Here is a 16,130-nt window from a genome sequence, read left to right as displayed (position 1 = left end):
AACTAAAGACACGGTTAAATTTAGCTACCAAAACATGTATGCAAATTAATTGACATAACACAGACGTTCAGTGGTTGCAGATTTTCTCATGAAAGTAACAACAAACCACTTTTTCAAAGAGCCTTCACTTGATAAAAGGGCACCAAGGATCTAGTTTGCTTGGCATGGCAAAGAATGTGAACATCAACAGAAGGGCAAAAGACATTCGCTCATGGCACATCCATTCAAACCGAGCTCAAAATCAAACATCACTGTTCAAACTGGTTGAAGGAACAAGGTCTTATTCAGTGAGTAGCCGCAACATTCAAAACAGTGCAGACAGAAGCGTGAAGTACCATGAGACAGACATATCGCACTAAATGCAGTGACATACGCCTCCCATGTCTCACAGTGCATCTCTCCCTACAGCGCTTTTCATGTTTCAAACCACTAAATAAGCAGGTGAATCTTTTTTTTTTTTTTTTTCAGAGGACGACCTTGGTACTCTTTCTCTTACAGCCGTGAAAACTAGAATTTGAGCCGCTCGACCCCACTTGCTGTTGTTTGCTGAAGCTAGTCCAAGGAGGGTGGATGTTGGGATGTGTTGGCTGACAGAGGCAGCGTCCCCCGAGGTAAGGAGCCACGGGGGCCGCTCTACTCGATCAGCTTCTTTGCCTTGAAGAAGCGCCGCAAGTAGAAGACCTGCCATGTGGCCAGCCCGATGAGACAGCACATGGAGAATATGCTGAAGTACAGCACGCGTGTGTTGGTGGACTCTGCAGAGCGATGACAAAAAATAGAGCGGTTGTGTTATTGGTTAGTGACAAATGCTATTTTTAAAAATTTCTTACAATGAATTATAATAATGACAGAGTTGCAGCAGTGTTCAAACATTAACCAATTTAAAAATATGTACAAGGATATGATTTTCATGAGGTACATGGGGGAAGAAGGGGTTTGACATTCATCAAGTGTTTACTGGGATTATTGTATAAATTATATAATTTTATACTTTTATATAATTATTATAATTTTGTACTATTTTGTGGTATTATTTCCTTTTTTCTATCTGTTCTTCTTTTTCTGTAAATACGTTTACATATAGTTTGTATATAGTTATATATGGTTGAAGAAAATCTAGCAGGTCAATGATTTTTCAATAACTGATGGAGAGGAGGTAGAACTGGATAAGCTTTTTCAGATATGTATGTATGTTTGTGTACATTTAAATGTTCATTTTTTCCCGATCTTTTATTTTTACATGTTTGAAATAAATTTCAATTCAATTCACTTAACCAGCGAAAAACTGACAACTTTGCTCTCTTGCAACACAGCTGACCAGAATTTCTGAATGAAATAAATCCATCTGATTTACCGTTTGTTAACTAATGAGATGTTGTGAATCCCCCTTAAACTGCACGTTAAACAACAATGACTCAAAAACATTTGGCCTGATTCTAAAACCAGTTGTGGGTGACAAGTACGGGGTTAAAATGGGATGCGAGTCTGCCCGGATCCAGAGAACAATGAAGCGAGGACATGAAGTCATTCAGATGTTTTGGCAAAATGACAAACATCCTTGTGTCATTTTCCTACCATTGGTATCCCTCATCTCCTCCTCTCTCTTCTTCATGTAAGCAAAGTCATTGACGATGGACTCTGACAGGTCCTCCAGTCGCCTCAGCTCGACCTCGAGAGGCTTCAGCTTCTCCACCTTGGCGATCTGCCGAGACAAAGTGAAAGTGATGTCTGAACAGCTGATTGTAGGGAGAATACAACAGCAGTGTCATTAAAGATTTTATCCAGCAGGTGTCACACTTGGGCTGTGCAAGTTGAGTCAACTTTACTTGTAAGTTAATATCATTTATCACAAATTTGCCTGGAGGTGAACACACCTTTAGTGTTTGAACAAACTGTGGTTAGACATTTACTCCCCCTCATTCAGGCTGCTGAGAAGCTGCCATTTGAACTCTGGTGTGAACTGAACAGCTGCACCGCCTGAGAAGGTGGAGCGCAAAATGGACCAACTGCAGGATAATGTGATATGGGTGTGTGACGTGTACAAATTTAACTGTTAAAGTGAATTAACGAGGTGTTTCTGACGATTATAGCAAATATTTTCCCTCATGTTGTGGTGCATGAGACTTTATGTAGCCGTCTGTTGTTATTTTATTTACACTAAGAGTCCTGTTGAAGTCTCAGCTGAAAATGCTCAAAACTATCTCTGCATATCCTCTTCTAGCATGTGTCGCTGTCAGCCACATGAATGAACATGTCGTCTGTGTAACATTTATGATGCAGGACAGGTCATCAAACCCGCCCGGTGAATAAGTTACCTGTCAGTCCATGTGACCTATGTTTAAGACTTTTGAACTTTTAGTTATTTTGCAGTATCTCTGCATGAATGTGGTGTCGGAGTAATAAGAAAACTGAGTTCTCGGCTGGAAAAACTTATGTGAACACCCACTCAAGTCATAACAACAACTTGGAAAGTTGGCAAAAATTTTGGTACACCAGCTGCCGCATTGACGTCAAATATGTAAGAACACAACAGACAAAAGTAAATGTCTGGTTGCTGATAATAAACTTTATTAATTCACATACTGCATGTAAAATTCTTGTGCATATATAATTTATATTATGCTATTAGGTTTTAGAGGCCATGCAATACTGGGTCTTTGGGCCTGTGCTGATACTGATATTGGAAAGTAAAAATTCCGATATTGATTTATGGGCCAATTTTAAATAAATATGCAATTATGCAATGCAAGTATCCCTAAGATTAGGTTATCATATACTTGTCACAAAGATATGTAATGGAACCAGGACATTTTCAAGTTTAAAAATAAAATTTATTATAAAAGTGACACCAGTGCACTGAAACAGTTTAATTAATTGGGAATTTAATAATTATAAATCACTCCAAGTATCTTTTTATTTTGCCAAAAATGTATTTTTCGTATCGATCAGTGATATCGGACAACATATAAGCAGATACCGATATATCTATGATGGGCCAATAACGGCTGATGTATCAGTTAGGCTTTATTAGGTTGTAAGCATTAGTTGCTGTCCACATAGAGTGATCTTGATTACTTAGAAGAGTTATTTATCAGCATTTGTCAGTTAAAGCAATATTTTAGTAGTTTTAGGGGATTTACAGGTGCAGCAAGAAGTCTGGGACAAAATCCATTCGTAATATAAAGCCACGTTAAGACTTAAAGCTCATAAACACACCAAAGTTGTAAGAACGACCTCCCAGCTCAGGAAATGGGACCCTTTGAGGAGCACCTGAATGCAACATAAGTCTGTTTGAACCCTAAATGTACAAAAACTAAACAGCAACAATGCCTCTATCTTTCTCTTCAATCTGGACCAATGAACCAAACGTATAGCCTTAAATTGTGCAGCAGCCTCAGACATGGACATTTGCCTCATTAGGAAGTTGCACAAGAAAATCTGCCTGAGCTGCTACTTAAATACGCAGGTTATAAAGAAACGCTGGATACTGCAGCTTGCATCTTCCAAGTACACATTTTCAACTATTGTGTAACAGCCGGGGACTCCGTCCAGCATAAATACCAACACATCATGTACTGAACAGCTTGCAAATTTGCTCAAAGTATCACACCCATCTACGTAGGTGAATACTATTTCAGCTCCGCCCTCCTGCCTACATACAGGCAAGCCCACTCGAGCTCTTCCTGAGTATCGACCTACACACACGCTCCTTCAGCAGAAGAGAACGTCATGTTCGTGCACCATGTGTGGGAAGAGGGGGAGATTCTCAGCTCACACGGCTTTTGTCACTTCTGTAATCTGTACTTCTTATAAAGTGTTGCCTGAGGCAGCCACAATGCCAAGTGCGATCCGTTCAAGTGATGATGCACAACGATGTGTCCCTATTTAGCAGATTATTGAACAGTGTGGAGGCAAAGAACCTCCCCCACCAGTTTCCCTATTTCTGCACCAATACACCTTGACGTCATTTTCGTGATTTGACAATGGGCACTTGGCAATGTGGATGATACACCACGAGGCCTCTACAGTGCTGCCATTATGAACAAGTATTTAATCTGGCATTTATGCACACAAGGTACTGGAGCAGGAAATTCTTGTTTCAACAGCTCTGAATGATTTGGTAATCTCATTAAGTCATCGCTTATTTTGATGCTGGGCAACACTTACAGGTGTTTCTGCATTTTTGGTCCCTCTGTTGAGGTACCTAGCACACAGTGGTGGTACTAAAAGGTGCAGCAACAAACACTGCGATCTGTGGATTGGTCACTAGAGAACCATCACTCCTGCTCAGGGTTGAGCTGTGGCTGGTTTTAACCACCATTCATACCTTTACAAACTTTTCATACATCAGTAAACTCTAAATACAAAATGAAAGGATGTCTGCAGCCTTTAGCACAGCTGTAGACTGAAGAATAAAATTTACTCAATTCACTGGGCTGACCGCTGGGAAGTCTAAAGGTTGAACGTTTACTTGCAATGTTACTCAATGCATGAGTTGATGACGTGAACCAATCAGCACACCTGAGTTTCAATATGACAACTTTGACCTCTCCATCTGTTTCTATTGTCTCTTTTGAATGACATTCATTTTTAGTAATGAGTGGACCCTCAAGCAGTTTTTTAAAAATAAATATAATACTTTTGACTGGATTCTATGAATTGCGTATATTCTAATCCTCACCCGGAGATAAAAAAAAAAAAAAAATAGACATAGCATCGCTCCTGTGCACTCTGGCAGCTCTAAACCTCTGCTGCTGCCTGAGGAGGAGTCAATCCATAAACTCGTTTTTTAAAATATCCAGTCGAGAACGACTCACTCTAGCCTGCTCTTTTTTGTTGTAAAAAAAAAAAAAACATTCTGTGGACGATAAACAAGGTGCAGACTTCCCTCTGTATCACTGGTGAAGAGGAAACACGGATGGATGGAGCTGTGAGTTACAAAAACCCCGCCCACATGTAAAAGTACTGTCTGCGGTACGAACACTGAACGGATCTGTGGTCTAGATACACATCTGTAAGTGTTACTTTTAGTTCTGAAGTTGCTATACTGAAGGTTTTGGTGGAAACAAGCCCTTCAATTGATCTGTAACTTACTAGTTTCTCAAGACTGGAATGGTGAATACATGCAGTAAAACCTCTGCTGCAAGACCAGTGACCCACATCCACTGACCTAGACTAAAGCTGCAGACAGACTGTCTTCATCTGCAGTGTCTGTATCATTCTACAAAAGCAATAAAACAGTTACCTCTTCATAGTTTTTGGCCTCCACTCCATGCTTCATGTCCAGATTGACCAGCTGGTCAGGCACTCTTCCAGTCCCTGATTAACAAGAGCAGAGATTTTTTGCATAATAAGCAAAAGGAAAATGTTAAATTGTGTTCACTCACTGTGCAATGTGAAGCTCCAGAATTGCAAAAATCTTCATTTACATACAAACTACAAAACTTTTCACTGTTATCTTATTTATCTTTTTTTTTTGTATGAATCAGATTTTTTTCCAACTCATCCCTTCTACATAATTACTTAACAAGAATGCAAAGTTTTTTTGCATTTTCTTAATGATTATTGCATGAGTGATAATCATTACATAAAACATCACGCATGGTTCATTTCCATAAATTCACATCTCTAACATGTTTTAAATATTTTTTGCACATTTTATTTCTAAAAAAAAGTGGAGAAAAAGTTAATCATAAGATCTGACAATCAAATATTTGTTAGTGGTCAATGATAAAGACAAAATAATTGTATTTGTGTAGATAACAGCTTTAACGTACACTTTTTTATGAATCTGTAAGTAAAAGGAAAATAATGACATTGACTTTGGTGGGTGATAATTCAATTAAAATGTTGTGCCTATGTCTGGTTTTGGGGGTTAACTCACTTACCCATGGGTGACTTGCTCTCAAAGCACACCTCAAACATGTCATAGTCCTCTGTGGTAAATGCAAACTTTCCTTTTGTTGCATCTTCCTTGGAGTAAAGAGTGTGGCTGGAGGAATCTGTGATCTACAAAGTTTAAAAAAAAACAATAAAATAAATTGTACTGCTTCATCTGTTAAGTGACTGACTGTAAATCATTGGTTCCAGACTGTCAAAGGTCTGCATTTTCTGCTTTTCTACTTTTTAAAGGCATCTAGTGGCGGCCGCAGATTGTAACCAACTGAAACTTCTCCTGGTTAGGATTCCTTCAGTGTTCCTTGTTCAGGAGGTTTTTACCGGGAGCCAAATTGTACACAGGGGTGTCTTCCTCTCAAAAACTAGTGGACGCTGTGATTTAATCCGGTAAAAATACTGAATAAACCAGTTTCATGTTGAAAATCTATGCTTTTCCGACGCTGCTTCTCTATTAAGGCCAACGCGAAAACGTGTAAGGCCCTATCTAGAGCCTCTGCTTGGTGTGCCCATTCTGAGCTACAGCACAAACATGGCTACAGCTACAGTAGAAACATGGCAATGACAACATGGCAATCTACATGGAGGACAACCAACTCCATATGTAGACATTAAAACATGATGATTCTTGCTGTCAGGTGATTACACGCTAAAGAAAACATACTATATTACATTCCCTTTTTACCAATGTATCCCCCTAAATCCTACACACTTGACCTTTAAATATGTGATATGATGAAGTTGGTTACTTAACATACGCATTTTAAGTATGGGCTCTGGGAAACTCAAAGACACAGAAGCTAAGCAATGCACTGCTGTGGATGGGGTCAGCAACAAAACTTATTTTAGCCAAATAAAAAAGACACACCTAAAAAAATAATAATATCAGTTTAGGTGTACACTGTATAGAGTATTTTCAGTGCTTTGTCTTTCCATCAAATAGTCCATTCCCACGGGAAAGCCATGACGGCTTCAGGTCCCCATCTATGCTTTGATAAAAGTCACCAGACTCTATTGAGAAAAACATGAATTTAAGCTAAGTGAACATGAGAGCTGCTGGTCTACCACTGCTTCAACCAGTCAGTTTGTGTTATTGTGTGACTTTGGTAAATCCAAACTTACCAAGGCAATGGTAGACCAACAGCTCCTGTGTTCAGCAATGTTAAACCACTGTTTTTCTCAATGGAGTCTGGCTTTGAAGAGAGCAATATGACTGCTTAATTTTCCTGTCTGAAATTTATGTCTGACAGTAAGGTAAAGCAGTGAAAATACTCTCAATATAGTGTACACCTTACTTCACTGCTTTTTTTGTGGCTGAAATACATTTTGTTACTGGCTCCTCTACAGCAGTGCTTAGCTTCACTGTTGGACTCCAGCCTGCTTCTCCAAACTGGGGGCATGCTAACTGACATCTTCTGTATGTTATATACTGTCTATCAACAAGTACGTCATACTACCCCCACTTCTAAACTGAACTACTCCTTTAAATTATTCATTGAATAAACACTCAAGATACTGAACGATATAATAAAACCATATGTACTTCCAACCCCTATTGACTGCATTAAAATTTGTGTAATACATTCATCAAGACAAATATTAACCTCATTAATACCAGCAAACCAGTAACGCTGGCTTTTTTTGGTAGCTGTTAGAAGATGGAGACTGTTTCACAGAACATTGTTAGTAGGGGTGTGGCGAAAAATTGATACAGCACAGTGTTGCGATAACTTGGCGGCAATTTTGTATAGATTCATGGCAAGACAAGGCAAGGCCAATTCATTTATATAGCACATTTCATACCCAAAGGCAATGCAAAGTACTTCACACTTTAGTCAACTCAAAGTTCACTGTAGTACAAAAATAAGGCATGCCCCAAAAGGTAGCAGCAGATAACGAATTGCCCCCTAAAAAACACTTTAACAGGGGGGAAAAAGAGCAGAAACTTGGGAAAGATCCCTCATGGATGCTTCACATCCAGATGATTAATATTGCAAATATAAATTAAACTTATGGTAGCCTACTAGAATAAAAAAAGTCAACTGCTTTTCAGTCCAATAGATACATGTTGCTGCAATAACAATGACTTACGATGAATATTCTATCTTTTTACATAAAAACAACTGTTGACAAAGTTTTGCTTTATTTTACAGTTGAAAGGGGGAATTATAACAATAAATAAGAGGTAATAAGTCGCAAAAGATCACAATTTATATGATCAAAATACTCAGTATATCGTAAAACATTTAAAATTGCAAAAATAATGAATTGTGACCAAAGTATAGTGATACCGTATCGTGGGGTCTTTGGTGCATCTTATCAATACTTATGATGCGTCTTGCATGATGTACAAAGGAAACCTGAAAATCTAAATTAATTAAACAACAGTGTACATAAGCTAGCGCTGACATGTAGCTTAGGTGGCTAACGTCGCTAGCTTGTGACTGTTAGCTTGAACGGCCGGTAAGACTGACGTGTAACAGCAGCAGAGCCAGGCAGTGACGGGATTACTCCACATGATATAACAGACAACATCCGTGACATGAACACCCCTAATATGTGATAACATTAACGTTTAACAGCGTTAGACTAATTTTAATTTTATGTCTGTATGAATTCTTAACGATAATATTAGCGAGCACTGATGTTAGCGAGCTAATTAGCAACTAAAACCAGGAAGACGTGTTTTTCGGGGCCTAGGTTAGCTACGATGCTAACAACAGCTGTCATATATTTTAGTTACGTTAAAGCGACAGGTGAGACTATTTTAGCACCAGCTGTGAATTTCAAATGTAACGACTGATGTTATTTAACAGACTGAAGCCATTTCCACCTTAGCTGGTGACGGTTAGCAGCAGCTAGCCGCAGGTCTGAGCTCACCTTCAGATTAGTTTTGGTGTTCGCCTGTTCGGTTATTTCATACTCTCCCGTCACCAGGACGTCTTTGTGAATCTCCTCTCGTAAACACTTTCTTGAGTTGACCGGTAAAAAGAAGGAAATAGAAAATACTGATTCAATAAGAACCGGTAACAACAGTAGCGCAGCGAGTCGAGCCATGGCTACCCTCTCAACCAACCGACCAACCAGCCCGTGCCAGCCAACCAGCTTAACACCGAGTTCCAGCTCACACAACCGGCCTGACGCAGCCCTCCAGCGCCGCCGCTGACCTGGAGGGAGAAGTACGCCCCAAACACCGACTCCTCTTCCGCGAGGTTACAGTGAGTTCAGCACGGTTCAACCTGTGTGTGCATGGACGGATTTAATCATTTGGGGCCCCTGGATGTTTGGACCCCCCTTGGTGAAGATTTCGGCGGGGCTCCTTCTCCTCAGTAACTCAATACTCAGTATTTAACATGTGCAATAAAAACATTAAGGTAGAACATAACTGTTATTTTAAGACAATTTAAGACATGTAGCCTACATCATAAATTAATGTAAAAAAACAACAACAAACAAACAAAAAATTGCAAAATTTGGTGCCCCCAAAATTCCCCAGAATGCAGTGTTAGAGGTATTTGTAGTTAGTAGGCTATTTTTTTAAAAAAATAAATGTTTTTCACAATTATGCGGTTATACATTTAAACACACAATGCTATGTACAAACAACAGAACTTTCCCTCCAAATTAGCTTTGCTAGCTCGAATAGTGGTCTACAAAAGTTTAATCTTGTGGCTCTTTTAGACTTTCCAAATGTTATTGACCTGGATGGCGAAATAGTGAAATGAGTTGTTTTGTGGGGGTTTTGACGCTCACAAAAAAATTATCCACTGATTTAGAGACATTTCTTTCCAGATGTAAGTCAATGGGGAAAAGTCTTTTTGAGCTCGTGGGCATCACATGACGGCCTCGGACGGTTTAATTCCTCTTTTGGCCACTATGTAAAATTCGCATCAGAGCCTGGCGGACATCCTGGCAGCTTGAGTGAGTACAGGTACCACACAGCCATGTTTACATGAGGTGCACATTCATGAATCCAATCTGATACACTATAATAAAATGAGAGTGCTGTTGTTTGTAGAACTTATTTACTTTTTTTTTGTGAAGCACTTTGTGACTGGTGTCTGTGAAAGGTGCTATAGAAATGAACTTTGCTTGCTTGCTTGTTCGTAGAAAGAGTACTCTGAACATGACTTAACGAATGGTTAAATTAATCACACATTCACTCTGTTTGACACTATTCCTCCATCTCCTCAAACAGATGTCCCAAAATGCTCTCTGCTGCTCTGAGAACGTGGTGCTCTGGATAACTGTAGACTCCCCAAGTGCTCCGATATTACAATCTGTCCAGATGTGCTAAAGTGCACTCTGGCACTCAGAGTGAGTATTTCAAAACGCACCCAGGTGTGTTTCTAGTTGCAAACTTCAGATAGGGACATCCTGACCTCATATTTACCGGAAGAGGACAGTACAAGAGAAACAATAGACAGTACACTATAAATAGCCTAACATCCTTCATATTTACAAATATGCTCCATCACCATGTGCAGTCAAGCAGCACAGCACATAGTACAAAAGGCCCAATGGTGCAACGCATCACAATATAATGGTGGGCTTACTAATTAGAGTGAATATAAATGGAATGTGTCGTAAGCTTTGTGCAGAACGGACACGCTTCCTGATCATGCTTAACTGTAGGCTGGGATCCTGCAGGCCCCCAATAGCCAGTGTGTCAATACATTACAGACTCTGTAACAGACAGGAGCCCCAATTAGAAAACAACAACAACAACAACAGAAAAACTACAAACACAGGACTCATTGAGACGATGACAGGTTCTGGTATTGAGATGGACCACTGGTTCCCAACCACCCGGGGGTCCTGACCCTCATTACGGGTTGCAAGGCCTTCTTGATTTTAAGAGGTGCATACAAAACTTCACAGAAATATTAAGTATCTCAGCATTTCATGAATTGTTCAATTATATTGTTAACGTTTAGATTATTGTTATAGCTATAAACTAAAAAAAAAATCTCACAGGATGAGGGCCCGATTAAGATCTAAATGCAAGCTGTATTCAGAGTCTTCACTTTCTGCTAAACAGCCTCGACCTGCATTAAGTATGCTATTAAAACAACCAAAAACTAATAAAACAATGGCCAAGTGTCGGGGAGAAGAAAACACTGAATTTGTCAAGAAAGAAGCCTATTAAGACTGTTGAAAATTGAAAAAATACATAATTCTGACAGATAGTTGTATAAAGAGTTGGCAAAAATATCAGGGAAATTTTTCTCTGATGCAATATTGACACTCCAAAGTCATCCAATTTACACAAACTTCCTGCAGTTAATGTGTTTACTGTGTGGAATATATTTACGGTTTATTTGTTCTGCACTCAATTTATATGATATAATCATAAAATGTGTCATTTAGTCAGGGGTCGTCAGTTTACTCAATGATAGAAAAGGGCTCCCTCAAGAAAAAAGGCTGGCATTTCAGATTATCAAACTGATAACATCCTGAACTGATTCCCTGGTGAATTTGACCAAAACTTATAACAATTTCTTCTGATGTATTTTTATTTTATTGTACTAATCTATTTTCTGTGGCAGCACATGTTGTCATGATTTATAATTAGTGTGTTTGTTTGCTGAACTGTGACAAGTTCAGTTTTTCTTCTTTCTAGCAATTTATGATTCAATCTTGAATTAACATTTTATTCAAAAATGAAAAGAAAAAAAGGTTGGAAACCATCAAGAGAGACTAGACAGTTTTAACCTGGGTCCCCCTAGTGGGTCAAAATGGCCATATTCCTGACACTTTATGATGAGAGTGGAGAGACACGAACTGACACGTGTAAGTTCTCATAGTGCAGGAAAAAAACAGCAGATTGATCTGGGCTGGATTGATCTTATACGGGAGTTTGTGACACTAAACATTTTTTTAAAGGACATTAATGGACAAATACCTCTTTGCAGGTGCTGGACAGCAGTCAGGGTCTGCTGTGGTAGTTCTTGCTGTTGTTCTTGGTGTCCAAGCTGGTTTCTGTAATGAGAATAAAAGCGTCACCCTGTTTCATATCACATAAACTCTGTTTGACAATAGAAACATGTTTTTTTCAGGTGAGCTAAGATTGTTATATTTCTGTCGCTGTCTTTTAACCCTTCTTGTGCTGCATTTAGATGCCTTTCAGATTCTATTTAACCCTTTGAAACCTCAACAAATTGGTTTCATTTCTTTTCTTTGAAAAACATGGGGAGGGGGGTTGCCCAACTTGGCAAGAAAAGTCCCACAGATTTTGAGATATATTTCAAAATTAGTTGAAAAAAAGAAAAAAGGGTAGGGAGATTAAAATGTCCCAAAATATAACGCTCCTAACCCTAACCCCAACCCTAATATACATTATCATTTTGATAATATTATATTTCAAATTATGTTACAAAAAATAATTACATTTTTTTTGCATAATTTTCTTGTTTTCTTGTCATTTCTTTTTCTTTTTTTTTTCTTTTTTTCGGCTTATTTTCTTGTAACTTTTTTACTAATGTCCTGCTAATTTGGCACCATGTTTTGGTAAGTTGCTCCTTGCCTTCTCCCCATGTTTTTGAAAGAAATAAAACCAATTTGCTCAGGTCTCAAAGGGTTAACATTGATTCCATAGACGGATATTAATCCTGCAGTTATAAGATAAGAAACAGTCTCTTTTCATTTTGCTGTGCAAGTCCTTTAAATGTGCACCGTTGTCTTATTGATAATTATAGATTATCATGCAAAAAATGTCTTTGATATTACAGTAATTGCATAACAGTCCATCCAGTATATGTAATAATGGTAAGGCCTGGTTACGAAACAGACATATCATGCACAGTGTTGGCTGGGGTATTTTCAAAATCCCAAAAGCTATTATTTTTCTGTCAGCAGCTCAGGGATTACCCAATTACATATGATAGAGCTGTCCAGTTTCCAGGGAAACATCCTTGTTACGGATCCCACGAGACGAGACGAGGACACGCTGCTGTGTGGGGAGTCTGGCACTAAGTGAACAGTAATTATTGGATAGAGAAATCCCTCCAGCATTGTAGCTTAGTGCGTCAAATAACTGCTAAGAATAGCAAGTCGTACACTCCTCCATGATACAGAGCTTTTGGGCTAGAAATGAAATTCACAAAACATCTATATACCTGTGACTTATCTACATTTTTACACATTTTAACTATACTGCAAAGTGACTGTAACACCTGCTCTTAAAACCTTGTAAGCCACATGGAAATATGCCTCCATAACCTTACTACTGATTTACTAACCTTTTTATGACCTCGGCACTGATTCAGCATTGCAGTCATTGTGAAAGCCCTAATTTACAGAGTGGAATACTTCCTTTAATCAGCATGCATGCTGACGCAAGTGTCTAAACACACCCTCTAATTGATAACCTCTACATACTGAAAATACAAACAATAATCAGACCACACGCTGATAAGAGACTGAGTTCAAACATAAATTTGATTTGTCACACTGCAAGTCACAGCAGTTTCATAGGAACACACTGACCATAGAAACTCAATCTAATGCATTGCAGATATTTCCGAATATTAACTCACTCTGCTAACAGTAAAAACAGAGGCGTCCCCAAAGGGGGAGGCAAGTGGGGGCCATGGCCACCATACAATAGCATCTTTGCATATGACATCATACATCAGTGCACTGTCCAGATGAAGGGCAGGTAACTTGGACACAGACCAGGCTACTAGTGTTGACCCACAGCCCATGGGTCCCCTGATCTGTCACACAACATGTTTCACTGTTCGTTAAACATGTTTATGTCTCTCTGGTCATAATACCTCGTAAAAATATTTCCATCTGCAAATATGTAGGCCTAGCACTGTGTTCTTAGAGCAGGAAAGCGCCTCTCTGTCCACACTGACTCTGTTAAACATGCACATCTGTAACGTCTTAAAAGCAAACCACTGTACCAATCAGCTGTATGCTTATGTAAACAAACCACATAGGTTATCAGCTGTGCACTCAAGATCATAGGCTTAAGACATGAGTACTTAATGTGTTTCTGTCATTAGAACAGAAAACACAATAATTCTAACTCTGGTCTACACGTTTGATATTTTTAATGTTTTAATAACAAAATTGCAAATCACTTAGTCATTAATTTTACTTTTATATCTTCTCTCTTTAATCTTTTATTGTAAAACTATACCCTGACGTGGGGGGTTTACTGTAAATAAATATTGTAATACCTGTATTAATCCATGCAAATCAGATAATTAGTAATATTACCTGTAAAATAAGAAACCAGAGTAAATCTTTATGTCACGCCTTGACTCTCATATTGATATAGTTTTCAACAAGCCTATGTACTTCAACAGCATAATTAAATCCCTGAAATTCAGGTATGGCTTTTGGTTTTGCTGTGCCAGCCCAAAGATTTTCAGTCGCCCCATCTGAGCACCCCTATGAAAAATTTCTGGGGGCGCCGCTGCTGTAAAACAAAGAAACAAATGTCATTTGCTTCAGTTAGAGTATAAATTGGTATTGTTGTAAATGACCTACTAAGTAAGTGTATTACTCTGTCACTCAAGCAGACTTTCAGCCACAAGGGGAGACACTGAAGTATTCATGGTTCTGTAAAGCTTTCATAATCTCTCTCGACAAAAGAAAGGTATCAGGGGATGGGTTTCCGAGCCAAACTTGGCTCTTGTCGTCGTGGCACGGAGGCGAACTCGTTTCATCATCGCTGTGCTCACAGTTACACCCAGGCAGGGATCTCTGTCTGCCTCCCTCCCTGCTATCCTCATATACTCATCATTTTTCTTCTGTCCTCCTCCCCTCTGCTTGCTCTTACTTTCCTCCTCTCTTTCTATCAGGCTTACGCTGCCTGATTCCTCCCCTGGGTTGCAGCACCGACGCAGGTTGGCGTCATAGTGGTCTAATTTTACTGCTGTTGATGCTGATGTTAAAAGAAGCAATAGGCACCTGCTATTTCTGCTGCTACCCCGTCTCCCTGGGGCCGGCAAAGAGGTATTAATAGACAGTTATTAGGTGCTGCATGGTCGCACATAGAGGCTCTGCTTAAGTGCAAAGGAAAACAGATAGGTACTCAGAATTCAGCTGTTACACAACACCACAGAGCCAAGAAAACAAGAGACTTCGTGATAACACAGTTTCAAGCCGAGTAAGGGCTCTGCAGGCAGGAAGCAAGGAGGTAGAATTGTACCTTTTGTACCTGTAACTTGAGTTCTCTAAACTACATCAAATTATTTTTCATTTGTTTAGTGTTGCACTTAATAGCAGTAGGCTTGTATCCATACAGGAAGCAGAGGTACGGCTGCAGATATCTTGGCCGTATTGCACAAAACGGGTGTGTCTACACTGGAAGGGCACCAACGTCAGAGTAAGTTAGTTATTGTGCGACAGTAGTCTTCCACCCAGCATGATCCAGCGCACACAGACAACGCATTTCCTGTGCAAAGCCATTAAGCAATACGCCTTCCAATGATTCTTTACATGACGAAATATTGATAAAACATGAAAGTGAGGTGGAAGAATGAAAAAAATATGGGAGCGGTAGGAGAGGCACAATGACAAACTGCATAATAATAGAATGAAATCAGCGGATATCATTATGGCAAAACATCATCAGGAAGCTTGATAAAGTCAGCAGCAAAGTGGCACAAGACAGTACTATGATTACTCCTATCGATCACGCCTAGTTTCATTTGAAATAACACTTGCTGACTATTGTGTTAGTAATGAGTTTGCCATCTTAAATTTGGCCTTCTGAATAAATTTCTGTTCAGGAAAGATGGATTGCATTAGTGGATAAAGGCCAGACAGATGCATTTAACTCCCAACTGATCATAAGTGGACCTGGAAAATGAAGCTATGATGCTACATAAAGCACCCAAATGTTCAAGAATAAAAAAAAAACTGTGGAAATATTAAGAATAATTCACCACAGAATCAAAAATACATATTTTTCATCTTACCTATAGTGCTCTTTAACAATCTTGATTGTTTTGGTGTGAGTTGCCGAGTTTTGCAGATATCAGCCGTAGGGCCAATCAATCAATCAATAAGTCAATAAACTGAAAAAAACTCAACAGCAATTATGAAATTATGACCTGCTGGCTCAAGATAATGCTCAGACCTTGTTGTGAGCAGTTTCATGTAGGGACTATTTTCTTTCTACAGAGCAGCATCCACCATTTGTATCACAGCGCAGAAGGACGCGTGCATCAACTGCTATAGCTGTAACTCACCTAGCATCTCAAAGTTAGCTAATG

At 39.1% G+C, this 16,130-nt stretch overlaps 1 protein-coding gene across 1 annotated transcript; it reads right to left on the bottom strand.

Moving 5' to 3' along the window:
* Nucleotides 1–377: 377 nt before the first annotated feature.
* Nucleotides 378–9,012, bottom strand: tmed10 (transmembrane p24 trafficking protein 10). Its single transcript, XM_042503996.1, has 5 exons — nt 8,776–9,012; nt 5,889–6,009; nt 5,246–5,319; nt 1,576–1,702; nt 378–755 (listed from the first exon to the last, which is right to left on the bottom strand). The coding sequence occupies exons 1-5, from the start codon at nt 8,950–8,952 to the stop codon at nt 634–636; spliced, it is 621 nt and encodes a 206-aa protein (XP_042359930.1). The 5' UTR covers nt 8,953–9,012; the 3' UTR covers nt 378–633.
* Between the last annotated feature and the right edge of the window lie 7,118 nt (nt 9,013–16,130).

This window comes from Plectropomus leopardus, chromosome 16 (genome assembly GCF_008729295.1).
Source record: "Plectropomus leopardus isolate mb chromosome 16, YSFRI_Pleo_2.0, whole genome shotgun sequence".
Classification (NCBI taxonomy): domain Eukaryota; kingdom Metazoa; phylum Chordata; class Actinopteri; order Perciformes; family Serranidae; genus Plectropomus; species Plectropomus leopardus.
Note: the sequence above shows the minus strand (reverse complement) of the source record. Positions and strands in the feature narration are given on the sequence as shown.

What these genes read in the sequence shown, in the direction of transcription:
- tmed10 (XM_042503996.1), bottom strand. Translation starts at nt 8,952, where the DNA reads ATGGCTCGACTCGCTGCGCTACTGTTGTTACCGGTTCTTATTGAATCA. An exon ending in TGAGAGCAAGTCACCCATGG is followed by an intron (nt 5,320 to 5,888) that starts GTAAGTGAGTTA and finishes CTTGTTAATCAG; the next exon opens with GGACTGGAAGAGTGCCTGAC. An exon ending in AGGCCAAAAACTATGAAGAG is followed by an intron (nt 1,703 to 5,245) that starts GTAACTGTTTTA and finishes TTGTCTCGGCAG; the next exon opens with ATCGCCAAGGTGGAGAAGCT.